General features: G+C 49.1%; 2 protein-coding genes across 2 annotated transcripts in view; one reads left to right on the top strand and one right to left on the bottom strand.

The window, feature by feature from the left end:
• The window catches only part of LOC123762020 (lachesin), a 205,750-nt gene extending 190,142 nt beyond the window's left edge, over positions 1-15,608 (top strand). Inside the window, exons 9-10 of the mRNA XM_069335777.1 lie at positions 1,905-2,025; positions 15,039-15,608. Coding sequence (XP_069191878.1) covers positions 1,905-2,025; positions 15,039-15,066 — 149 coding nt within the window. The 3' untranslated portion in view covers positions 15,067-15,608. The remainder of the gene's footprint in view (positions 1-1,904; positions 2,026-15,038) is intronic.
• Positions 15,609-17,321: 1,713 nt separating this feature from the next.
• LOC138371055 (inner ear-specific collagen-like) lies at positions 17,322-18,035 on the bottom strand. Its single transcript, XM_069335706.1, has one exon. The coding sequence runs from the start codon at positions 18,033-18,035 to the stop codon at positions 17,322-17,324; it is 714 nt and encodes a 237-aa protein (XP_069191807.1).
• Positions 18,036-27,871: the final 9,836 nt, after the last annotated feature.

The raw sequence follows: 27,871 nt of genomic DNA, 5'->3' as shown, positions 1-27,871 counted from the left end.
CCAAAGTGTCTTCGAAATAATATCAGTGCACATAAATTATAAATATATATTCATTTGTTAACTACTACTTCACTTAGAAGAGTTCATTTTGATCTTAATGTACTTCTACATTTCAGTAATTTCTATTTGGCAGCCTCTGCGACAGAGAAAAGAAAGTAAATACAGGTGATGAAAGACAGCAGCATGCAGATGTGAGACGAGGACAGTTGGCTAGCCAGGTGAGATGGCTAGCCAGGTGAGATAGCTAGCCAGGCGAGATGGCTCGCCAGGCGAGATGGCTAGCCAAGTGAGATGGCTAGCCAGGTGAGATGGATAGCCAGGCGAGATGGCTAGCCAGGCGAGATGGCTAGCCAGCTCCTCGACCACCGTTTCTTTCTTGGTGATAATGATGGTTGATGATGATTGGATGAGAGTAACAATACATAAACAACAAGAATCGATTAAATATTTCTGCATTTCTTCACGCACCCAGACCATCATTATCGAGACCCTGAACAGCAGCACCAAAAGAGACCTGCAGTGACAATACTAGACAAACATTACACAAGCACTTCACACTAAAGCACTCATTCAGTTATCATCAACTAGTTATCAAGGTACATTCTTCCATGATCAAGGCCATTTAATGGAGACTGAAGAACTAGGTCACAGAAGCATTCCATGAAATAGCTTTTCGACATTTTTCAGCAGTAACATCTTCAGTAAATACACTCAGTACTGAATGCAATAATGACTGACACCACCTCCTTGTGTCGAACACGGAGTCATGCACGGGAGACACCACCTCCTTGTGTCGAACACGGAGTCATGCACGGGAGACACCACCTCCTTGTGTCGAACACGGAGTCATGCACGGGAGACACCACCTCCTTGTGTCGAACACGGAGTCATGCACGGGAGACACCACCTCCTTGTGTCGAACACGGAGTCATGCACGGGAGACACCACCTCCTTGTGTCGAACACGGAGTCATGCACGGGAGACACCACCTCCTTGTGTCGAACACGGAGTCATGCACGGGAGACACCACCTCCTTGTGTCGAACACGGAGTCATGCACGGGAGACACCACCGGTGGTTCACCACGGGAGTCGCCACTGATAATCTTTCCCACATTGTAATATTGTATTTTCTTACTGTTATCTTGGTTTTTTTCTTCTCTCCTTCCATACTTTAATGTACAGTGTACTGGTGCTCGGGTGTTTGTACAGTGTACTGGTGCTCGGGTGTTTGTACAGTGTACTGGTGCTCGGGTGTTTGTACAGTGTACTGGTGCTCGGGTGTTTGTACAGTGTACTGGTGCTCGGGTGTTTGTACAGTGTACTGGTGCTCGGGTGTTTGTACAGTGTACTGGTGCTCGGGTGTTTGTACAGTGTACTGGTGCTCGGGTGTTTGTACAGTGTACTGGTGCTCGGGTGTTCCCACTCTTTGGTTATATCCTCTCGCCTTCTTCCTACTTCCTGTTCCCATCACCTTCTCCCCTCTATATACCTATCCTCGTATTACTCTCCTCTCATTTGATCTTGTATATATATATATATATATATATATATATATATATATATATATATATATATATATATATATATATATATATACACCCCACGATTATGATGAAATTTATGCATTTTGATATCTAAACTGTATCTATAGTTACCTATATTCATCTAATTCATGAAGTAAAATTTGTTAAATTGCTGGAGGGAGGGAGGGAGGGGATGGGAAGGGATGTGTGAGGTTGGGAGGGAGGAGGAGGAGGAGGGAAGGTGAGGGAGGCAGGCAACAGCTGTGAGAGAGGTAGCCCGGGTAGCCACCACACTCACCACAAACCACAGTGCTTCGTTCTCTCTCTCTCAACACCATAGATGCAATTATCAACCAACTAAATATTTTGTCCCATTTCAGATCAAGCGAGACATATGAGAATACTTTACCGGTCACGTGTACTAGGTGAGGTGGTCCGAGGTGCGGCGTGCTGGCGCACAACGCCAGAGACGAAACACAGTGAAACCCAACGATTGTTCAGGTCAGAGCCAGGAAAATATCAATATCACTGTTCCATATACAACACACGGCGAGCAATCGCTTTATTATTGGCTTCCAGTACCCAACTCCTGCATATTATAGCAGAGCACTGCCGCAAGCTCTGTTATTGTTTGTGGCAGAGGGCCCCTACCTCCATGTGCACACTTAGTGTCTGTCTCGCTACCTCGGCCCCTCTCATCCCAACACTTAGTAATCACCAACACTTGACATAACAATTCATTCTCTTTATTTTCCCCCAACACCTTTATATTAATTGCTCCGATTTTGGGTAGATCTTTTACAAACAAATGCGGACATTCCCGCACGATAACACGTGACTCATAGTAACAGGAAGTTATTGAATGTGGTGGGCAAGTGAGGGATAGGAACAAGGGCGAGAGGTTAATGTGTGGTGACGGGAGAACAATGAGGGTAATAGTCTGGCCGACCCTACGTCTCTCCTCATCAACGCCGTCCTAAGTTACACCCTTCACCTGCCTCCTCCTCCTACCTTACCCATCTCAGTACACTACACCACCTGTGCTACTCGCATCACCGTAGTACACAACACATCCTTAGCACAGCTTCCTCTTTCCTAGCATCCTACTTCTGCATGTACCGTACCCTACACTTTTCCTCCTCATCAGTACTTGATATGATTTATTTTGTGTTGATAAAACCAACAGACCTGACACTTCTCCCTCCTAAATTCCTACCTACTAACTCCCAAGACATTTTCTAAACACACCATCCTCCCCCTCCCCTCCTCCCCGAATATGTTCATCATTCCTTTCACTTTCCCTAACAACACATTCTCTTGTTTCGTATTCCACACCTTCTTGGTACCCTATACTATCAACAGGCACTCCTAAATCACCTGCTCTGTTCCGCAGAAGTTTACTATGCTCTCAACACCCAGCCGTGTCTAGTTAGGTCTCGTTACTGACGACTTCTCTAATCCCTCTCCTCCATTCTCCTCTTTCCTTGTCTCTTGTCATGCTATGTCTTAATTTGTTCTCATCTCTTAACATAACTACTTAGTTTATATATCGTGATGATCTCATAATGATATTTGTTATATATATGTCTTAGTTCACGTATGTAACTGCTAACGGAAAACTAATATAGGTTGGGAACCTTTCATTCCCCGAGATTGGCCGAGAGCTGAGGCAAGCCACCATAGTTTTGGCAACGTCAGCCATTGCCTCCGAGCCGAATCCCAGTTGCTTGTGATCCCACAATGAAGACATGTTATCTAAGAAGCGCAGGACTTGAATGCCAAGCCAGTATATGTATATCTCCGATAAACTTTTAATTCCTGCTTTCATGCATACATTATCATCACTTCCTAGCGTTCATGTGGCGGGGAGTATTAGTCTGTAGATGAAAGGTAATAAAAATAGAAGTCGAAGGGTATAGCTATCAAATAAAAACGATACACATTACAATTATAGTAAATAATAAGAACTACCAAACCCCAGCTGTTGTCCAAGCAGCAAGCACGCTTCCTAAGACCATGTGTACACTGCTCCTCGGACCGGATTCATCGAGCAGTTACTGGGTTCTACTTACTTACGAACCTGCTCATCTTTAATCAATATTTCGCGGCTTTGTTTACAGTTATTAAGCAGTTGATGAGCTCCGAAGCATTATGAGGCTGTTTATAACAATAACATTTGACTGGGGATGTTTCGGTGCTCGTAAAGTGTCCAATAAATGTAAACAAAGCCGCCAAAGATTGAGAAAAGATGTACAGGTTCGTAAGTGCTTGTGTTACTGCTCCATGAATCCGGCCCCACGTCAGATGTCTCGGCACTTACCCACTTTCCCTGCCTTCATTGTCCTCCCTTGCCCCGCCCCTGCCCTCCGCGACCTCCCTTGCCCCGCCCCTGCCCTCCGCGACCTCCCTTGCCCCGCCCCCTGCCCTCCGCGACCTCCCTTGCCCCGCCCCCTGCCCTCCGCGACCTCCCTTGCCCCGCCCCTGCCCTCCGCGACCTCCCTTGCCCCACCCCCTGCCCTCCGCGACCTCCCTTGCCCCGCCCCTGCCCTCCGCGACCTCCCTTGCCCCGCCCCCTGCCCTCCGCGACCTCCCTTGCCCCGCCCCTGCCCTCCGCGACCTCCCTTGCCCCGCCCCCTGCCCTCCGCGACCTCCCTTGCCCCGCCCCTGCCCTCCGCGACCTCCCTTGCCCCGCCCCCTGCCCTCCGCGACCTCCCTTGCCCCGCCCCCTGCCCTCCGCGACCTCCCTTGCCCCGCCCCTGCCCTCCGCGACCTCCCTTGCCCCACCCCCTGCCCTCCGCGACCTCCCTTGCCCCGCCCCTGCCCTCCGCGACCTCCCTTGCCCCGCCCCTGCCCTCCGCGACCTCGCTTGCCCCTCCCCCTGCCCTCCTCGGCCCAGCTAGTTAATCATCATAATTAATCAACCATCGGAGGCTCATTATCCAGTCCTCTGGGCCAGCCGCCAATCACAGCCTAATCACTAATCACTCTACGAGCGACCAACCTTCCTACTTGGTAACTCTTCCCGGGTGTGTTGGTAGTTTCTTTGTAGTAGTAGTTGTAGTTTGTGGTAGTTGTGTGTAGAGACGGTGTTCTTTTGTTTTGGTGACCAATGAATTGGGGGAAGAGGATGGGAATGAGAAATATAGGAAGTATAGACTGAGGATATAAACTGAGTGGCATGTAACTGCCCATCCACGTTGGGTTTGTGGTGGTTGTGTTGGTGTTGAGTGAGTTGTGTGGAGTTAGCGTGCACGGCAGCGACGCTCTCTGGTGCTGAGTGAGCTGTGTGGAGTTAGCGTGCACGGCAGCTACGCTCTCTGGTGTTGAGTGAGCTGTGTGGAGTTAGCGTGCACGGCAGCGACGCTCTCTGGTGTTGAGTGAGCTGTGTGGAGTTAGCGTGCACGGCAGCGACGCTCTCTGGTGTTGAGTGAGCTGTGTGGAGTTAGCGTGCACGGCAGCGACGCTCTCTGGTGTTGAGTGAGCTGTGTGGAGTTAGCGTGCACGGCAGCGACGCTCTCTGGTGTTGAGTGAGCTGTGTGGAGTTAGCGTGCACGGCAGCGACGCTCTCTGGTGCTGAGTGAGCTGTGTGGAGTTAGCGTGCACGGCAGCGACGCTCTCTGGTGCTGAGTGAGCTGTGTGGAGTTAGCGTGCACGGCAGCTACGCTCTCTGGTGTTGAGTGAGCTGTGTGGAGTTAGCGTGCACGGCAGCTACGCTCTCTGGTGCTGAGTGAGCTGTGTGGAGTTAGCGTGCACGGCAGCTACGCTCTCTGGTGTTGAGTGAGCTGTGTGGAGTTAGCGTGCACGGCAGTTACGCTCTCTGGTGTTGAGTGAGCTGTGTGGAGTTAGCGTGCACGGCAGCTACGCTCTCTGGTGCTGAGTGAGCTGTGTGGAGTTAGCGTGCACGGCAGCTACGCTCTCTGGTGCTGAGTGAGTTGTGTGGAGTTAGCGTGCACGGCAGCGACGCTCTCTGGTGCTGAGTGAGCTGTGTGGAGTTAGCGTGCACGGCAGCGACGCTCTCTGGTGTTGAGTGAGCTGTGTGGAGTTAGCGTGCACGGCAGCGACGCTCTCTGGTGTTGAGTGAGCTGTGTGGAGTTAGCGTGCACGGCAGCTGCGCTCTCTGGTGAGGGAGAGAGCTCTCACCAGAGAGCGGTTTCTGTCTAGGAGAAGCTGCGGGTTCCGTGTGAGGCCAGTAGCACTCCTGGTTGCAATTCTTTTGACCATATCGTGGCGCAATCGACTGAGGCGCGTCTGGGAGCATCCTGGACGTAGGTTCGAACCCTCACCACAGTGCTTGTGGATTGGTTAACATGATGTTCTTTTAGTTGCTTATCGATTTCGTTTTTCTCCTATGTTTGTCATTCTCTGCTGCCTCCTTATTCCAGTCATTTGATAGTACAGTAAAAACCATTTAGCATCTCAACCCTCATGTCCAGAAGCTCTCTTCAGTCTGTGGTCTTTCTCTGTTCAAGATCTTTCATCATTCAAAGTCTCTATGTTATTCTTCCCTGGATAATCTTCTTATGAATATATTTTCTCTACCGCCAACGAACACACTCTCATAAACACCTGCTCTCAGGCTTGTTTATCTGTGCCCTCAGACAGTCATGCAGTAAGTGTTGCTTTGGCTACATTACCACATATAGGTGTTGACCTGGCAGGTTGGATAAGAACACATTAGCCACACACGCTGGTGGCAATACTGCACTGGACACACACTGGTGACAGTGTTAGTCTGGCTATACTGGACACTGGTGACAGTGTTAGTCTGGCTATACTGGACACACACTGGTGACAGTGTTAGTCTGGCTATACTGGACACACACTGGTGACAGTGTTAGTCTGGCTATACTGGACACTGGTGACAATGTTAGTCTGGCTATACTGGACACACACTGGTGACAGTGTTAGTCTGGCTATACTGGACACACACTGGTGACAGTGTTAGTCTGGCTATACTGGACACTGGTGACAGTGTTAGTCTCGTTATACTGGACACTGGTGACAGTGTTAGTCTGGCTATACTGGACACTGGTGACAGTGTTAGTCTGGCTATACTGGACACTGGTGACAGTGTTAGTCTGGCTATACTGGACACTGGTGACAGTGTTAGTCTGGCTATACTGGACACTGGTGACAGTGTTAGTCTGGTTATACTGGACACACACTGGTGACAGTGTTAGTCTGGCTATACTGGACACACACTGGTGATAGTGACACACTAGTAACATACAGGCCACAGTGTTCAGTATCTCTTATTTCTTAACTGAATTTGTTTCCATATCTTGTTTACTTAGTTTATCTATTTCAATTTTGCAGTGTTAATGTTGCTCCTTTTCCACTCCTTTTGATATAATTACCAATTTACATATCAGTATAATTTTATAAGTGTTCATTTTATTGAAATTTCACACATATTGTAGCTTTTAACCCTTCACCTTTTTTCTCGACCGATATATTTTCCCTTTTCTATGTTCCGTAGTTGCCTTCTCTCCCCCCCCCCTTCACATTCCCTTTCACAAAAATGAACAGTTTGAAAATGTTTCATAACAAACCTCGTCAAGGCTTACCATCGATAAAACTAAAGAGATGTAAAGGAGACTTGAGTGAGACGATCTCACCAAACAAGCAACGGTCCTCGCTCCCAAAACACTGTTATCGGTACTATATTAAGACAGATTATTGAATATACTCTCTCATCACGGTCCCCTTTTCCCCAAGTAATTTTCCTAAAATGCGAGTACAAAAGAACGCGCTTAATAATAATGATTCTTGAATTCCTTCACCGAGACGGCCCCTTTAAGGCGTTTGTTTTCGACAACTCATGTGTGTCGGGCTCCATAAAGACCAACGCCACCCCGATGCTTGTGTGAAAATGTCTCATTATAATCCACACGCCCCACTGCTCGCCAGGCTGGTCGCTCTCTTCCCTCTCTGTTGACTCTCTCCCTCTCCCTCCCTCGCACCTCACTATTGACTTTTATTGATTCTCCCTTCTAAACTTCTATCACTCTCTCACTTAATATTTATCTTTTCTCTCTATATGTGTTTTTGTTTTAGCGTTTTTAGGCATTTTGTTTGCTTTTCGCTTTTTTCTCGATTTTGTACTAAAAATATATATTACATATTTTTTTATTAAAACATTAAGTACATCTGCATTTGTGCAGATACCCTAGACTATATGAAGGGGAGTACAGTGTGTGTCAAGAACTAGCTGCCCTAGACTATATGAAGGGGAGTACAGTGTGTGTCAAGAACTAGCTGCCCTAGACTATATGAAGGGGAGTACAGTGTGTGTCAAGAACTAGCTGCCCTAGACTATATGAAGGGGAGTACAGTGTGTGTCAAGAACTAGCTGCCCTAGACTATATGAAGGGGAGTACAGTGTGTGTCAAGAACTAGCTGCCCTAGACTATATGAAGGGGAGTACAGTGTGTGTCAAGAACTAGCTGCCCTAGACTATATGAAGGGGAGTACAGTGTGTGTCAAGAACTAGCTGCCCTAGACTATATGAAGGGGAGTACAGTGTGTGTCAAGAACTAGCTGCCCTAGACTATGTGAAGGGGAGTACAGTGTGTGTCAAGAACTAGCTGCCCTAGACTATATGAAGGGGAGTACAGTGTGTCTCAAAAAGCTAAGTACGTGGTGTTAAATAATCCCCATCACACAGGATAGTTAGTCATACAGAGGGATATGATAAGTAGTCTGCACTGGCAGACTCTGGGAGCATTATGAGGATATCATCAACACAAGAGTGAATAAGGCAGCAGAGATACTAAAAGTCTCCATCTCGCAGGATGGTTAGTCATACAGGGCCATATGTTCAGTACCCAGCAGTGGCAAATTTTGGGTACACTGTGAGGATATCTTCAAGAACATGAGAGTGAATAAAGTAATTGCAAAGCTCCAGGTACCTCATGCCAACTGGTCCGATAGGTCTAATAACTGGGCATTCGGTGATGTGTGGGAGATCATGCCGCAGTTCCTGCTCAAAGAAATAATGCTCTCCAACACACAAACCTCTAGAACACTAACACCCTCATTGTAGGGGTGACAGACGCCACAACTTTCAAGGACGACAGACTCTGACTTGTGTGTGTGTAGCCAGGCTCTGACTTGTGTGTGTGTGTAGCCAGGCTCTGACTTGTGTGTGTGTGTGTAGCCAGGCTCTGACTTGTGTGTGTGTGTGTAGCCAGGCTCTGACTTGTGTGTGTGTGTGTAGCCAGGCTCTGACTTGTGTGTGTGTGTGTGTAGCCAGGCTCTGACTTGTGTGTGTGTGTGTAGCCAGGCTCTGACTTGTGTGTGTGTGTGTAGCCAGGCTCTGACTTGTGTGTGTGTAGCCAGGCTCTGACTTGTGTGTGTGTGTGTGTGTAGCCAGGCTCTAACTTGTGTGTGTGTGTGTAGCCAGGCTCTGACTTGTGTGTGTGTGTGTAGCCAGGCTCTGACTTGTGTGTGTGTGTGTAGCCAGGCTCTGACTTGTGTGTGTGTGTGTAGCCAGGCTCTGACTTGTGTGTGTGTGTGTAGCCAGGCTCTGACTTGTGTGTGTGTGTGTAGCCAGGCTCTGACTTGTGTGTGTGTGTGTAGCCAGGCTCTGACTTGTGTGTGTGTGTGTAGCCAGGCTCTGACTTGTGTGTGTGTGTGTAGCCAGGCTCTGACTTGTGTGTGTGTGTGTAGCCAGGCTCTGACTTGTGTGTGTGTAGCCAGGCTCTGACTTGTGTGTGTGTAGCCAGGCTCTGACTTGTGTGTGTGTAGCCAGGCTCTGACTTGTGTGTGTGTAGCCAGGCTCTGACTTGTGTGTGTGTGTGTAGCCAGGCTCTGACTTGTGTGTGTGTGTGTAGCCAGGCTCTGACTTGTGTGTGTGTAGCCAGGCTCTGACTTGTGTGTGTGTGTGTAGCCAGGCTCTGACTTGTGTGTGTGTGTGTAGCCAGGCTCTGACTTGTGTGTGTGTGTGTAGCCAGGCTCTGACTTGTGTGTGTGTGTGTGTAGCCAGGCTCTGACTTGTGTGTGTGTGTGTAGCCAGGCTCTGACTTGTGTGTGTGTGTGTAGCCAGGCTCTGACTTGTGTGTGTGTGTGTAGCCAGGCTCTGACTTGTGTGTGTGTAGCCAGGCTCTGACTTGTGTGTGTGTAGCCAGGCTCGGACTTGTCTGTGTGTGTGTAGCCAGGCTCTGACGTGTGTGTGTAGCCAGGCTCTGACTTGTGTGTGTGTAGCAAGGTGAGAGACATAACTTTTGTGACTTGTGTGTTACAAGAAGAGGCAGACCACCCTGTACCTGTGTGACTTTTGTTGCCAAAGCAACTTTCTATATGTGCTCAGTAAACGCACTGTGATCACTCATCTGTGGTGGTCGTACTCTTGCGCTTACTCACGCTCTCTCTCTCTTTACTCTCACGGCATTCAAATTAACGATACTCATTAAACCGACGTTAAAATCAGCAGAAATTAACGGTGATTAAAAAACGTTCATCTATACTCTGCCCAACTTCGTATGCAAATCTTGAATCCATTTTTATGCAAACGATCGACCAGAAACACGATTTAACCTGCTTAATTTTCTGCTCGTTTGCCAGTTGAGGGAGCAAGGAGGTTCTTCTAATCCTAATAAGATGGTCAAGAACCCCCCTCCCCAACCCCGGCGCCCAGTACCCAACACTCTGCTCCACCCAACACTCTGCTCCACCCAACACTCTGCTCCACCCAACACTCTGCTCCACCCAACACTGCTCCACCCAACACTCTGCTCCACCCAACACTGCTCCACCCAACACTCTGCTCCACCCAACACTGCTCCACCCAACACTCTGCTCCACCCAACACTCTGCTCCACCCAACACTCGACACCCAACACTCTGCTCCACCCAACACTGCTCCACCCAACACTCTGCTCCACCCAACACTGCTCCACCCAACACTGCTCCACCCAACACTGCTCCACCCAACACTGCTCCACCCAACACTCTGCTCCACCCAACACTCGACACCCAACACTCGACACCCAACACTCTGCTCCACCCAACACTGCTCCACCAAACACTCTGCTCCACCCAACACTCTGCTCCACCCAACACTCTGCTCCACCCAACACTCGACACCCAACACTCTGCTCCACCCAGCACTGCTCCACCCAACACTCTGCTCCACCCAACACTGCTCCACCCAACACTCTGCTCCACCCAACACTCTGCTCCACCCAACACTGCTCCACCCAACACTCTGCTCCACCCAACACTGCTCCACCCAACACTCTGCTCCACCCAACACTCTGCTCCACCCAACACTCGACACCCAACACTCTGCTCCACCCAACACTCTGCTCCACCCAACACTCTGCTCCACCCAACACTCTGCTCCACCCAACACTCTGCTCCACCCAACACTCTGCTCCACCCAACACTCTGCTCCACCCAACACTCGACACCCAACACTCTGCTCCACCCAACACACTGCTCCACCCAACACTGCTCCACCCAACACTCTGCTCCACCCAACACTCTGCTCCACCCAACACTCGACACCCAACACTCTGCTCCACCCAACACTGCTCCACCCAACACTCTGCTCCACCCAACACTCTGCTCCACCCAACACTCGACACCCAACACTCTGCTCCACCCAACACTCTGCTCCACCCAACACTGCTCCACCCAACACTCTGCTCCACCCAACACTGCTCCACCCAACACTGCTCCACCCAACACTGCTCCACCCAACACTCTGCTCCACCCAACACTCGACACCCAACACTCGACACCCAACACTCTGCTCCACCCAACACTGCTCCACCAAACACTCTGCTCCACCCAACACTCTGCTCCACCCAACACTCTGCTCCACCCAACACTCGACACCCAACACTCTGCTCCACCCAACACTGCTCCACCCAACACTCTGCTCCACCCAACACTGCTCCACCCAACACTGCTCCACCCAACACTGCTCCACCCAACACTCTGCTCCACCCAACACTCGACACCCAACACTCGACACCCAACACTCTGCTCCACCCAACACTGCTCCACCAAACACTCTGCTCCACCCAACACTCTGCTCCACCCAACACTCTGCTCCACCCAACACTCGACACCCAACACTCTGCTCCACCCAGCACTGCTCCACCCAACACTCTGCTCCACCCAACACTGCTCCACCCAACACTCTGCTCCACCCAACACACTGCTCCACCCAACACTGCTCCACCCAACACTCTGCTCCACCCAACACTGCTCCACCCAACACTCTGCTCCACCCAACACTCTGCTCCACCCAACACTCGACACCCAACACTCTGCTCCACCCAACACTCTGCTCCACCCAACACTCTGCTCCACCCAACACTCTGCTCCACCCAACACTCTGCTCCACCCAACACTCGACACCCAACACTCTGCTCCACCCAACACACTGCTCCACCCAACACTGCTCCACCCAACACTCTGCTCCACCCAACACTCTGCTCCACCCAACACTCGACACCCAACACTCTGCTCCACCCAACACTGCTCCACCCAACACTCTGCTCCACCCAACACTCTGCTCCACCCAACACTGCTCCACCCAACACTCTGCTCCACCCAACACTCTGCTCCACCCAACACTGCTCCACCCAACACTCTGCTCCACCCAACACTGCTCCACCCAACACTCTGCTCCACCCAACACTCTGCTCCACCCAACACTCTGCTCCACCCAACACTCTGCTCCACCCAACACTCTGCTCCACCCAACACTCTGCTCCACCCAACACTCTGCTCCACCCAACACTCTGCTCCACCCAACACTCGACACCCAACACTCTGCTCCACCCAACACACTGCTCCACCCAACACTGCTCCACCCAACACTCTGCTCCACCCAACACTCTGCTCCACCCAACACTCGACACCCAACACTCTGCTCCACCCAACACTCTGCTCCACCCAACACTCTGCTCCACCCAACACTCGACACCCAACACTGCTCCACCCAACACTCTGCTCCACCCAACACTCTGCTCCACCCAACACTGCTCCACCCAACACTCTGCTCCACCCAACTCTCGACACCCAACACTCTGCTCCACCCAACACTCGACACCCAACACTGCTCCACCCAACACTCGACACCCAACACTGCTCCACCCAACACTCGACACCACCCAACACTCGACACTTATTAGTATATACACTCAATGTATATACTAATGCGCCATGCGCATCATCCTGGGTTGTCCTAGAACTGTCAGAATTGTTAACATGAGAATGGAACTAAACTTACCTTCCATTTACGAAAGAATAGTTCTACTTAGTACTATGTTTTGCGCCAAAAATTTGAAAAATAATGGTCCCCCCAGCTCTATTCAAATTAAATTGAGATCCATTCTAAACAATTCTGACTGTTCCCTCAATCCGCCGCAAAAAGCTCCCTACAGTGTGTGGCTCAGTTGTTGTGCCTATAATCTTCAGAAACTGAATGTGTCTCTTAGCCCTGGTAAACCTGTTCACTATATTTTCCCTTGGAAAGATGTGGAGGTCTCTCTGCATTATACCCCCATCAGTGTAAAACAAATGTATAACACTGACATTTTGAGATGTATAACATTAGAAGCTATTGACAGTCATCTTCAAATTCTCAAACCGACTGAATCCTATGCCTTTACTGATGGCTCTGTGCAATAAGGCACTGGTAGAACAGGTTGTGCATGTGCAGTATATAAAGGGAATGAAATGATCATGACTAGTACACAGAGATTGAACAACTGGGCAAGCACGACACAGACCGAGCTATTGGGTATTTATCTAGCCACTGAATACCTTAAGCTCAATGGTGGTGGAGTTATTTTCTGTGACTCTAAAAGTGCTCTGCAGTCCTTAAATAACCCATCACAATGTATGTCTGAAGTAGCTTGTAATATTAAATGGAATGGAATTTTTGCCAATGATAATAACTCTTGTATAAAATTTGTGTGGATCCCATCCGATGTTGGAGTTGGAAAACATGACTTTGTAGATCGATTGGCCAATGAGGCTTGCAGGAAAGAAAACATTGATTATGACTTTGGACTATCTAATGCAATTATTAGAAACATACAAATTAAAGAAATTAATTCAGATTTAGAAGAACTAAGAAATGGCCAGAGACCTGAAAGCTGCAGTTTTAAAAGTTATGACAAGTTTTGTAATAATAGGTATTTGTATGGTCAGCACAGTAACCGAACCAGGCAATGTGATGTAGTCATTGCGCGAATTCGCCTTGGCTATAGACACATCTGGCAGGTTAGTGAGGCTGAGCCACTACCAGAATACTCAGATTGTAAACTCTGTGATAAACCTTTAATGCATTCACTAGAACACTATATTGATGAATGTGAAACCGTAAAGGACTTTAGACCTCCTGGCCTATTGTACCACCAACTGTGTAACTATTTTATTGACTCAGGTGTTCTGGACGACATCCTAACAATTTACCCAAAATTTGCTTGTCCATTTTAAAGAATGAAGAACAATTTTTATTTATATTACTTCTAAGCTGCATCACTTATGAACCCATCCCTGCCCTTGTGTGGCAGTGCACAACAGAAAGTTGTTTTCACATATCCATACATTAAAACATTGATTGTAACCATGATATATATGTGCTTCAGCCTACAGTTTAGACCTATTGTCTTATGTATGACCCTCTGTCCTGCGTGACAGTGAATACCAGCATTATCCTCACTTTAATAAGACTATCAAAATCCTCAGATTAGGCAAAATTGTAATTAATTTTGTCAATAAAGATGTTAATAATAATAATAAGCGACAGAAGAGTTAGGAGTGTTACGGACTCGTCACCACCATCTGAGTGTGGCCTGGTAATTCAGCGCCACTATGAGTCTACACTCCAACTCCCCCCCCCCCCTGCAACCCGTTCTCGCACTTTCGTATAGTCAATATTGACTTATTAAATACGTGCATATGTGACATACTAATTTATTGTGAATATTTTAGTTTACCTTGAAAAGCTTCATAGAAAACACCGACCTTACCTAACCTTCTTAGTATGTTAAGATAAGCATTTATTGCTTCGTAATTACAATTATTACTTAACCTATTATAGGTATAGGTTAAGTAATAATTGTAATTACGAAGCAATAAGATGCTTATCTTAACATACTAAAAAGATTAGGTAAGATCAGTGTTTTCTATGAAGCTTTTCAAGGTAAACTAAAATATTCACAATAAATTAGTATGTCACATATGCACTTACTTAATAAGTCAATATGGACTGTAAGAAAGTGCGAGAACGAGTTGCCCCCTGATATTGGATGCTACGTAGATAACGCCATCTATTGGTGGTGGCGTGACAACGGCAAATGGCTCTGGTTCCCTGCGTTGGCTAGACAGAGAGATCGTTGTGGATGCCCTCTGGGGAGGTGGCGGATCAAGATCAGCGCCACCTAGGTTGTGCTACGAGCATAATGTCAACTTCCCAGTGAGTAAATGTTACCTTCCGGTTTCCCCAGTGTACTGTCCAATTAACTGATGACGTGTTATGTCCACAGAGGTGATGTCTGGAGGCAGTCGTATTGAAAAGGGCAGTTTTCCTTGGGCAGTCCACGTACTCTCCGCTTGGTCTTGGACGAAGACTGAGTAAGCCGCCGTCGATCTATGCAGTGTGTCGGCTGCTATATAATGTAGTGTTGGTAACGATCGTCGTACCCGGGAATTGGCTCAGGAGAGTAACGGACGACAGTGAGGTGCCTGTTTTGAAGTGCTGCTAGCTTGTCGCTAGAGGCTTCTGCCAGGGGTTCACTACCCGTGTATTGGTTGTTTCGTGACCCTGATCAGCGTGTGTGGCTGAGGTCCTCTGCCGGCGAGTGGCTGGAGAGCGATAGTGGGGTATAGGCACCTCGTGATACTGTGTCGGTGGGCTGGCCCACGTGAAAGGTGAACTCGCCAATGTTTCCCAGTACGAGTGGACGAGGTGCTGGGTGGTGGAAACACTGGGGTTGACGAACACTGTATGTGAGCACAGTTGTCCTGAGTGAGAGTGACATCAATGCACATTATTGTAGTAATAACCTATTTATTATAATTTAAGGGTTTAATTGTAAATATATTGGTGAAGGGAATAGTGTTTTGTTCACCCCCCCATTATTTATCCATTGCACTACATAGCCAAATCCTGAAAGCTTACTACCGACTTGGGGTCAGATACTACAAACAAGGTTCGTCCAACAAGAACCCGGTTTCTGGTCCATAGTGACCGTAGCAGAGACATGACTACCGCATGTAAAATTTTCAGGGCAGTTAATAGGACAGGTAAGGACATTATTTAGTGCGAGCGATACACGGAAAAAAACCTAGGTGAAATTTAGTACTCGAATGAACCAGAGGCATATTTGTTTTTAATGTGAAGAGTAATTATCAAATGGAATGCACTAGGCAGTGATGTAGAGGAGGCAGTTTTAAATGTACATATGACAAAGCCCAATAGGCTCTGGAAACTGTACACCAATTGACTGACGGTTGAAAGGCGGGAAAAATAGTATGAAGCTAAACCCTCGAAAGCACAATTAGGTGAGTACAAAGACGCTGACATGCAGCACGTGGGTCGCAACACCCACCAAACTGTACCCAACAACCACCACGTGATTCCCGACACCCAGCATTTGATACCCAACATGTGGTACCCGACATACCCACATTAACCAACATGGGGTACCCGACATATCCACATAACCAACATGGGGGTACCCAACACGTGGTGGGGAGCAGGGTCGTCTTCAACGCCGCCTTTACCACCACCACCACCTCCCTTCAAGGACCAGCACCACCATCACATCGATTCCCTTAACGTTGCTTCACACCGTCGCTTCATCTCCCCGGCGTGAGAAAGCTCGCCACATCCGTCTTCACTTACTACCACCAACACACTTGTCAATATGCTGCGGCTCCTGCCACTTCTCTCCTAATGGAACCAACTACCAACACTTACAAGTGAATTAACGATTAAAAACTTAGTTTATAATAATATTTACACTATATATATAGTGTAAATATATACGCATAACCTGCATATAAATCCATATTTTTGTATTAACTGTTTCTCGCCTGAAATAACCAAGCAGAACATATTGAGACCTGCTATAAATTTTACTGGATTCTCATGTTTAAGCTAAATTCTTAATGAGAATGTAATCAGGTATTTCCACAATGTTATACATAGGCAAAAAAACACGCGCAAGGCTGGCTAACATCAGAACAGCGTTCAGGAACCTGTGTAAGGAATCATTCAGAATCTTGTACACCACATATGTAAGACCAATCCTGGAGTATGCGGCCCCAGCATGGAGCCCGTACCTTGTCAAGCACAAGACGAAGCTGGAAAAAGTAAAGTATGCCACTAAGCTAGTCCCAGAACTAAGAGGCATGAGTTACGAGGAAAGGCTGCGTGAAATGCTCCTGACGACACTGGAAGACAAGAGTAAGGTGAGACATGATCACTACGTACAAAATTCTCTGAAGAATTTACAGGGTAGATAAGGATAAACTGTTTAACACGGGTGGTACAAGAACTAGGAGGGGGGGGGGAGACTTTAGTACCCAAATAAGCCACAGGGACGTTAGAAAGAACTTTTTCAATGTCAGAGCAGTAAACAGGTGGAATGCATTAGGCAGTGACGGAGTGGAGGCTGACTCCATACAGTTTCAAATGTAGATATGATATGTAGGCTCAGGAATCTGTACACCAGTTAATTGACAGTTGAGAGGCGGGACCAAAGAACCAGAGCTCAACCCCCGCACGCACGACTAGGTGAATATATATATATATATACACACACTCACTCAATCTCACTTTTCGGGCCTCGCGGCTGAGTGGACAGAGCTCTGGGATCGTAGTCCCAAGGGCCCGGGTTCGATCCCCGGCGGAGGCGGAAACAAATGGGCGATGATTCAGCCTGGAGGCCGTGGCCACCCTGGAGGTCGTGGTCACCCTGGAAGCCGTGGCCACCCTGGAGGCCGTGGCCACCCTGGAGGTCGTGGTCACCCTGGAAGCCGTGGCCACCCTGGAGGCCGTGGCCACCCTGGAGGCCGTGGCCACCCTGGAGGCCGTGGCCACCCTGGAGGCCGTGGCCACCCTGGAGGCCGTGGCCACCCTGGAGGCCGTGGCCACCCTGGAGGCCGTGGCCACCCTGGAGGCCGTGGCCACCCTGGAGGCCGTGGCCACCCTGGAGGCCGTGGTCACCCTGGAGGCCGTGGCCACCCTGGAGGCCGTGGTCACCCTGGAGGCCGTGGTCACCCTGGAGGCCGTGGTCACCCTGGAGGCCGTGGTCACCCTGGAGGCCGTGGCCACCCTGGAGGCCGTGGCCACCCTGGAGGCCGTGGCCACCCTGGAGGCCGTGGCCACCCTGGAGGCCGTGGCCACCCTGGAGGCCGTGGCCACCCTGGAGGCCGTGGCCACCCTGGAGACCGTGGCCACCCTGGAGGCCGTGGCCACCCTGGAGGCCGTGGCCACCCTGGAGGCCGTGGCCACCCTGGAGGTCGTAGGGTGACATCAGGCTCCAGATATGCCTGCCTGATATTAGAGACTGCGGAGTTCCAATTAGTGTGTGGTTGTGCTGGAGGTCCCCCACTGCTCAGTACACAAGAGGAAGAGTGAAGGTACATGTGTGGTGGTAACATTGTTCCCCAGGAAGAGGGACGTGCTGTAAAACACTCCAACTAACAATACACTGTCCCCGCTCCCTCCTCATTCCCCATTATGTTCCTAGCATATGGAATTACTTTAATACTCTTGGCACGCAACAATAGCAGCGTCTGAACACACCCAACTTTTATATTCTTTCCTCTTTTGTTCTGGCGTTCTTCTCCTTCTTTCATTATGATCATATATTCTGTGGCAGTCTTTGTTGGTGACACTTGACAGTTACTGTGAGGACCAGAGACCCTACCACCATAGTTACCACACCCAACTCATGGTTACTGTGAGGTCCAGAGACACTACCACCATAGTTACCACACCCAGCTCATGGTTACTGTGAGGTCCAGAGACCCTACCACCACAGTTACCACACACAGCTCATGGTTACTGTGAGGTCCAGAGACACTACCACGACAGTTACCACACACAGCTCATGGTTACTGTGAGGTCCAGAGACCCTACCACCATAGTTACCACACACAGCTCATGGTTACTGTGATAGGCAGAAAACAGCAGAGCAAGGGTACAATGAGCTAGTGTGCTTCTGCATTAAGTCGCCACAAAAATAAAGTTGATTAAAATCTAATCAGTTATTACTCTTATCGGTGTCTGTAGAATCTTCTTACCGTTTATACTTACAGCTCCAAGTCCTCTTTCGATTCAGGATTTTTATTTGATTTTAACACCTGGGTGAGAACACCTCATCTTTCCGCTGCCGTCACCTGAAACCCGTATGTTCCAAACACCTTAAACCTTATGTTGCAAGCACCATATACCTTTTTTTTCAAGACTTGATCTGCTGCTGTCATTACTTCTCCTCTCGTCTTTTTACACAATTTTTTACCCACAGCTGTCAATGGGTCTTAACCCACTGCCAGCACAGCTGTCCACGGGTCTTACCAGTACTGCTGGCCACAAGTCTTACCAGTACTGCTGGCCACAAGTCTTACCAGTACTGCTGGCCACAAGTCTTACCAGTACTGCTGACCACAAGTCTTACCAGTACTGCTGACCACAAGTCTTACCAGTACTGCTGACCACAAGTCTTACCAGTACTGCTGACCACAAGTCTTACCAGTACTGCTGGCCACAAGTCTTACCAGTACTGCTGGCCACAAGTCTTACCAGTACTGCTGGCCACAAGTCTTACCAGTACTGCTGACCACAAGTCTTACCAGTACTGCTGGCCACAAGTCTTACCAACTCATCTCCACCTTCCTGCAGTACTCGCCTCTCCGCCTGGTACTCATATTACTAACACTTCTTTCCCTGTTACCTTGTCACCATATTTCCACATTCTGATTACATCATCTCACTTCTACTCCAATGTCACCCTCTCCCGTTGTCAACATCTCACCGTTCTCCCGGTGTCAACATCTCACCCCTCTCCCGTTGTCAACATCTCGCCCCTCTCCCGGTGTCAACATCTCACCCCTCTCCCGGTGTCAACATCTCACCCCCTCTCCCGGTGTCAACATCTCGCCCCCTCTCCCGGTGTCTACATCTCGCCCCTCTCCCGGTGTCAACATCTCACCCCCTCTCCCGGTGTCAACATCTCACCCCCTCTCCCGGTGTCAACATCTCGCCCCCTCTCCCGGTGTCAACATCTCACCCCTCTCCCGGTGTCAACATCTCACCCCCTCTCCCGGTGTCAACATCTCACCCCCTCTCCCGGTGTCAACATCTCGCCCCTCTCCCGGTGTCAACATCTCACCCCCTCTCCCGGTGTCAACATCTCACCCCCTCTCCCGGTGTCAACATCTCACCCCCTCTCCCGGTGTCAACATCTCGCCCCTCTCCCGGTGTCAACATCTCACCCCCTCTCCCGGTGTCAACATCTCACCCCCTCTCCCGGTGTCAACATCTCACCCCTCTCCCGGTGTCAACATCTCGCCCCTCTCCCGGTGTCAACATCTCACCCCCTCTCCCGGTGTCAACATCTCACCCCCTCTCCCGGTGTCAACATCTCACCCCCTCTCCCGGTGTCAACATCTCACCCCTCTCCCGGTGTCAACATCTCGCCCCTCTCCCGGTGTCAACATCTCGCCCCTCTCCCGGTGTCTACATCTCACCCCCTCTCCCGGTGTCAACATCTCGCCCCTCTCCCGGTGTCAACATCTCACCCCCTCTCCCGGTGTCAACATCTCGCCCCTCTCCCGGTGTCTACATCTCACCCCCTCTCCCGGTGTCAACATCTCACCCCCTCTCCCGGTGTCAACATCTCGCCCCTCTCCCGGTGTCAACATCTCACCCCCTCTCCCGGTGTCAACATCTCACCCCCTCTCCCGGTGTCAACATCTCACCCCCTCTCCCGGTGTCAACATCTCGCCCCTCTCCCGGTGTCAACATCTCACCCCCTCTCCCGGTGTCAACATCTCACCCCCTCTCCCGGTGTCAACATCTCACCCCTCTCCCGGTGTCAACATCTCGCCCCTCTCCCGGTGTCAACATCTCGCCCCTCTCCCGGTGTCTACATCTCACCCCCTCTCCCGGTGTCAACATCTCGTCCCTCTCCCGGTGTCAACATCTCACCCCCTCTCCCGGTGTCAACACTTCTCCATATGCTCGAGCCAAAATATTTCCTCCTCTCAGTTCCTTGAGGCATAATATGTTTCCATGTCGGCAGGAATGTCACATTTTATTTGGATAATAAAATTCAGAATATACCATTTTTAACGAGCGGCGTTTGTCTTGAAGGCGGGTCTGTGGGAGCCGGTGCAGCTGCCGGAGCCCGACTTTAACGAGGCGGGGGTCACGCTCCCTCCAATGGGGAGATTTCCACCTTGTTTTTAATATACTTTTTCTTTTGAGATGCAAAAACGCCACCTTATTCGAATCATTGTTAGATGTTGAGGGAAGAGGACATTAGAGAGAGTAGTTATAGGTGCCGAAAAGCGTACTTGTTACTGATGTTTGTACCGGAAAGTGTAAACCATTCCGGAATTCTCCTTCATTACAGGACCGGCACACTCGGGTAATGGACCCTCCTCACCAAACACAGTTTTCTATGGAAGTGGGAAACTGTTGTGGTGCGAAGAGTTATTCTCTGATTTATGTTAAGATACTTAGAACTCTTGGCTATGGTGTAGGTGGGTATATTTATTGGGAAGTTGTGTGGTTGTTATGCATGCATGGTGGTTGTGAGAACGGCTTTTGTTGATAGTTTTTGTTGTTGCTGAGAGAGTAGTTTTGATGATGAGCAGGAACATTGTTGCAGTGTAAATTTGACAGTGATTGTGACGATGGTTGAAAATGGTTGGCATTTTGGTTGTTCTTTTGATACTTGCTGGGATGGTTGCTTGGACGATTCTAGGAGTGAGTTGTGGATTATTATTAAAAGCACTATGTAGAAGACTGTTTAGAGAGTTAATAAAGCATTTGATAAACTCTGTCAAGTTCTAGACAAAACAAAAACGCAGCGGCACCCCTACCACAGCCATAGAGTGGCGCCCTTACAACGACATGCTAAATGCAAAGCTAAGATATTTCGACAACAGATTTCAACCGTGCTAAATGCAGTGTTATGATATTTCCACAAAAGACTACTATACAGTAGAGCACTGTACAGTAATGTACAGTGCTGTACAACACTCTACAGCACTGTCCAGTACAGCAATATACAGAACAGAACTGTACAGCACTGAACAGTACAACAGTGTACAGTGCTGTACAGTACAGTACAGCACTGTACAGTACATTACAGCACTGTACAGTACAGTACAGCACTGTACAGTACAGTACAGTACAACACTGTACAGTACAACACTGTACAGTACAGTACAGCACTGTACATATTTCGACAACAGACTACAACATTGCTAAATGCAAAGTAGAATACCTCCCTGAACAGTACAGCACTGAACAGCTATGTACAGTACATTACAGTACTGTAATGTACAGTGCTGTGTTGCACAGTGCTGTACTGTACAGTACTGTACAGTGCTGTACAGTACTGTACAGTGCTGTACAGTACTGTACAGTGCTGTACAGTACTGTACTGTATAACACTGTACAGTTCTGTACTGTATAGCAGTACAGTATGGGGGAGAGTAGGGGAGTATGGGGGAGAGGATTGGGTTACAGGAAGGATTGGGCTACAGGAAGGATTGGGCTACAGGAAGGATTGGGCTACAGGAAGGATTGGGCTACATCTCCAAATGTATATTTGCCAGATAATTTGGCACTAAAAACAAAACGCATATATTATGGTTTAGACTTAATCCGCTACTCATTACTTTCCTGAAGTTGTCGTATATACACTACAAAATCTGCGTGTAAATCACGACAATTAACACGTGATGAAAAATGTGACAGTGTCAGACCACGAAGGAAGAATTGAAACAGGAATTTCCTTAAGTATTTTCGTATTTAATAATACATCTTCAGAAGGGTGTTTCAATTCTTCCTTCGAGGTCTGACGCTGTCACTACAGAACATGAATGTATTTAAACGTTCCAACAATGAATAATGAGAACAATCATTATATGGATGGCGTAATAATAGGGGAGCATTAGCGCCTCTGGTGGTCAGATGCTTAACTGTATTAGAGGTTGACAGTTTAGATATTATAGTGAAGTAAGGGTGAGTGGCGCGTCTGGGAGTCCCGCTTCTTAACGTGTGGCTCAGTTGTCGACCAGCCGCCGCCTGGCAAGGGTCATGTTGATTACCAGTGTGCAAATAAATTTGTGTTGCAGATATCTTTATATAGAAAGGATTGTTCGGGGTATGTTTTATGTTGTTATTCGTTATTATTTTGTATATTTTATGTATTTAGACAAAATATAGAGGTGATTGTCAGGTGGCAGCCATAGGTGTACCCGCTAGTTAAGTCATTAGGGCGCTTGTGGTGGCCTTAATAGCCATGCCAGTAGTTAGCCAGCAATCTTAAGGTTATCTGGAGATGATTTCGGGGCTTAGCGTTCCCGCGGCCCGGTCCTCGACCAGGCCTTCTTTTTCTTACACATCCCCAGGAAGCAGCCTATAGCAGCTGTCTAACTCCCAGGTACTTATTTACTGATAGGTAAACAGGGTCATCAGGGTGAAAGAAAGTGCCCATTTGTTTCATCCTCCACCGGGGATCGAACCCGGAACATCAGGATTACGAATCCGAAGCGCTGTCCACTCGGCTGTCAGGCCCCTTAAAACAACCCAAAGAGAAATCTTCGACATATTTTGATGAAAATCTGAATGAAACGAGAAATTTTGGCCACAGATTGTGTGAAGATGGTGGGGGGGGGGGATTGAGGGGGTGCAGGTTAGTACGATGAGCATGATTCAGAATGATGGAAGGAGAAGGGCTCGTATGATGAATTGACCTAAGGGCCACCATCTACAGTGGCCTCGACGGGGACAGGACGGCGGCGCCTTGTCAAAGGTCAGCCTTCCTACTCCCCCCCCCTTATTTTATTGAGGATTTGTCTTGTGTATATTGTGAACAAGAGGAATGACTCGGCATTTACGACTTGAGTGGTTAAGCGGGTTCATGGGTTAATAATCCTATGGGGGAAACAACACATCTATTTTCTGTGTTACATTGTGGCTTCTTGAGCTTGAAGCTGTTGTTCAGCCTGTCTGTGTCAAATATGGCCTTTTAGAGAAGTGGTCTGTATTAATAACCTACAATTAGGTCAGTAATATAATTTAAATTTTTTGTTTAATTTGTAATACTGACCAAGTTGGAGGTTATAAATACAAAGCACTTCTCTAAAAGACTTTACAAAGTATAAAGCAATGCATTAAAATAGTATTACAAAGGCCTCGGCTGTTATTTATTTATTTATATATCTATAAGAAGTTACATTGGGTTTCTGAGAGTACACGGCATGATGTGTTTACATTCTTGTAAAGCCACTAGTACGCATAGCGCTTCGGGCAGGGCCTTAATCTAACAGATAATATTAAGGAGGTAATTTCTAGCAAAATTTATAGGCTAATCTATCAAAATCATGCGATTTTCGCAGCTGGCGGACAAAAATCGCGATTTTCGCCGCTACCGGCCAAAAATAGCGCGATTTTCGCCGCTACTATCCAAAAACCGCTCGATTTTCGCCGCTACCGGCCAAAAACCATGCGATTTTCGCCGCTGGCGGGCAAAAATCGCGATTTTCGCCGCTACCAGCCAAAAAAAGCGCAATTTTCGCCGCTAACGGCCAAAAACCGCGCGATTTTCGCCGCTACCAGCCAAAAACCATGCGATTTTCGCAGCTGGCGGGCAAAAATCGCGATTTTCGCCGCTACCGGCCAAAAATAGCGCGATTTTCGCCGCTACCGGCCAAAAACCGCTCGATTTTCGCCGCTTCCGGCCAAAAACCATGCGATGTTCGCAGCTGGCGGGTAAAAATCGCGATTTTTGCCGCTAGCGGCCAAAAATCGGGCTATTTTTGCCGCTAGCGGCCGAAAACCGCGCTATTTTGCGCAAAAACCATGCGATTTTCGCAGCTGGCGGGCAAAAATCGCGATATTCGCCGCTACCGGCCAAAAATAGAGCGATTTTCGCCGCTACTGGCCAAAAACCGCTCGATTTTCGCCGCTACCGGCCAAAAACCATGCGATTTTCGCCGCTGGCGGGCAAAAATCGCGATTTTCGCCGCTACCAGCCAAAAATAGCGCGATTTTCGCCGCTACCGGCCAAAAACCGCGCGATTTTCGCCGTTACCAGCCAAAAACCATGCGATTTTCGCAGCTGGCGGGCAAAAATCGCGATTTTCGCCTCTACCGGCCAAAAACCATGCGATGTTCGCAGCTGGCGGGTAAAAATCGCGATTTTTGCCGCTAGCGGGCAAAAATCGGGCTATTTTTGCCGCTAACGGCCGAAAACCGCGCTATTTTGCGCAAAAACCATGCGATTTTCGCAGCTGGCGAACAAAAATCGCGATTTTCGCCGCTACCGGCCAAAAACCATGCGATTTTCCCAGCTGGCGATAAAAAATCGCGATTTTCGCCGCTACCGGCCAAAAATAGCGCGATTTTTGCCGCTACCGGACAAAAACCGCGCGATTTTCGCCGCTACTGGCCAAAAACCAAGCGAATTTCGCAGCTGGCGGGGAAAAATCGCGATTTTCGCCGCTACCGGCAAAAAATAGCGCGATTTTCGCCGCTACCGGCCAAAAACCGCGCGATTTTCGCCGCTACCGACCAAAAACCATGCGATTTTCGCAGCTGGCGGGCAAAAATCTCGATTTTCGCCGCTACCGGCCAAAAATAGCGCGATTTTTCCCGTTAGCGGCCAAAAATCGGGCTATTTTTGCCGCTAACGGCCGAAAACCGCGCTATTTTGCGCAAAAATAATGCGATTTTCGCAGCTGGCGGGCAAAAATCGCGATTTTCGCCGCTACCGGCCAAAAATAGCGCGATTTTCGCCGCTACCGGCCAAAAACCGCGCGATTTTCGCCGCTACCGGCCAAAAACCATGCGATGTTCGCAGCTGACAGGCAAAAATCGCGATTTTTGCCGCTAGCGGCCAAAAATCGGGTTATTTTTGCCGCTAACGGCCGAAAACAGCGCTATTTTGCGCAAAAACCATGCGATTTTCGCAGCTGGCGGACAAAAATCGCGATTTTCGCCGCTACCGGTCAAAAATAGCGCGATTTTCGCCGCTACCGGCCAAAAACAGCTCGATTTTCGCCGCTACCGGCCAAAAACCATGCGATTTTCCCAGCTGGCGGGAAAAAATCGTGATTTTCGCCGCTACCGGCCAAAAATAGGCGATTTTCGCCGCTACCGGCCAAAAACCGCGCGATTTTCGCCGCTACTGGCCAAAAACCAAGCGATTTTCGCAGCTAGTGGGCAAAAATCACGATTTTCTCCGCTACCGGCCAAAAATAGCGCGATTTTCGCCGCTACCGGCCAAAAACCGCGCGATTTTCGCCGCTACCGGCCAAAAACCACGCGATTTTCGCAGCTGGCGGGCAAAAATCGCGATTTTCGCCGCTACCGGCCAAAAATAGCGCGATTTTTGCCGCTAGCGGCCAAAAATCGGGCTATTTTTGCCGCTAACGGCCAAAAACCGCGTTATTTTGCGCAAAAACCATGCGATTTTCGCAGCTGGCGGGCAAAAATCCCGATTTTCGCCGCTACCGGCCAAAAATAGCGCGATTTTCGCTCCTAGCGGCAAAAAACCGTGCGATTTTCGCCGCTAGCGGCCAAAAATAGCGCGTTTTTTGCCGCTAACGGCCAAAAATAGCGCGATTTTCGCCGCTACTGGCCAAAAATTGCGCGATTTTCGCCGCTACCAGCCAAAAACCATGCGATTTTCGCAGCTGCCGGGCAAAAATCGCGATTTTCGCCGCTACCGGCCAAAAATAGCGCGATTTTCGCCGCTACCGGCCAAAAACCGCTCGATTTTCGCCGCTACCGGTCAAAAACCATGCGATTTTCGCAGCTGGCGGGCAAAAATCGCGATTTTCGCCGGTACCGGCCAAAAATAGCGCGATTTTCGCCGCTACCGGCCAAAAACCGCGCGATTTTCACCGCTACCGACCAAAAACCATGCGATTTTCGCAGCTGGCGGGCAAAAATCGCGATTTTCGCCGCTACCGGCCAAAAATAGCGCGATTTTTGACGTTAGCGGCCAAAAATCGGGCTATTTTTGCCGCTAACGGCCGAAAACCGCGCTATTTTGAGCAAAAATAATGCGATTTTCGCAGCTGGCGGGCAAAAATCGCGATTTTCGCCGCTACCGGCCAAAAATAGCGCGATTTTCGCCGCTACCGGACAAAAACCGCGAGATTTTCGCCGCTACCGGCCAAAAACCATGCGATGTTCGCAGCTGACGGGCAAAAATCGCGATTTTTGCCGCTAGCGGCCAAAAATCGGGTTATTTTTGCCGCTAACGGCCGAAAACCGCGCTATTTTGCGCAAAAACCATGCGATTTTCGCAGCTGGCGGACAAAAATCGCGATTTTCGCCGCTACCGGTCAAAAATAGCGCGATTTTCGCCGCTACCGGCCAAAAACAGCTCGATTTTCGCCGCTACCGGCCAAAAACCATGCGATTTTCCCAGCTGGCGGGAAAAAATCGCGATTTTCGCCGCTACCGGCCAAAAATAGCGCGATTTTCGCCGCTACCGGCCAAAAACCGCGCGATTTTCGTCGCTACTGGCCAAAAACCAAGCGATTTTCGCAGCTAGTGGGCAAAAATCACGATTTTCGCCGCTACCGGCCAAAAATAGCGCGATTTTCGCCGCTACCGGCCAAAAACCGCGCGATTTTCGCTGCTACCGACCAAAAACCATGCGATTTTTGCAGCTGGCGGACAAAAATCGCGATTTTCGCCGCTACCGGCCAAAAATAGCGTGATTTTCGCCGCTACCGGCCAAAAACCGCTCGATTTTCGCCGCTACCGGTCAAAAACCATGCGATTTTCGCAGCTGGCGGGCAAAAATCGCGATTTTCGCCGGTACCGGCCAAAAATAGCGCGATTTTCGCCGCTACCGGCCAAAAACCGCGCGATTTTCACCGCTACCGGCCAAAAACCATGCGATGTTCGCAGCTGACGGGCAAAAATCGCGATTTTTGCCGCTAGCGGCCAAAAATCGGGTTATTTTTGCCGCTAACGGCCGAAAACCGCGCTATTTTGCGCAAAAACCATGCGATTTTCGCAGCTGGCGGACAAAAATCGCGATTTTCGCCGCTACCGGTCAAAAATAGCGCGATTTTCGCCGCTACCGGCCAAAAACAGCTCGATTTTCGC

The sequence above is a fragment of the Procambarus clarkii genome, chromosome 34 (genome assembly GCF_040958095.1).
Source record: "Procambarus clarkii isolate CNS0578487 chromosome 34, FALCON_Pclarkii_2.0, whole genome shotgun sequence".
NCBI lineage: Eukaryota > Metazoa > Arthropoda > Malacostraca > Decapoda > Cambaridae > Procambarus > Procambarus clarkii.
Note: the sequence above shows the minus strand (reverse complement) of the source record. Positions and strands in the feature narration are given on the sequence as shown.

Bases quoted from the DNA above. Each gene is read 5' to 3' on its own strand.
- LOC138371055 (XM_069335706.1), bottom strand. From the start codon at position 18,035: ATGTCACCCTACGACCTCCAGGGTGGCCACGGCCTCCAGGGTGGCCAC.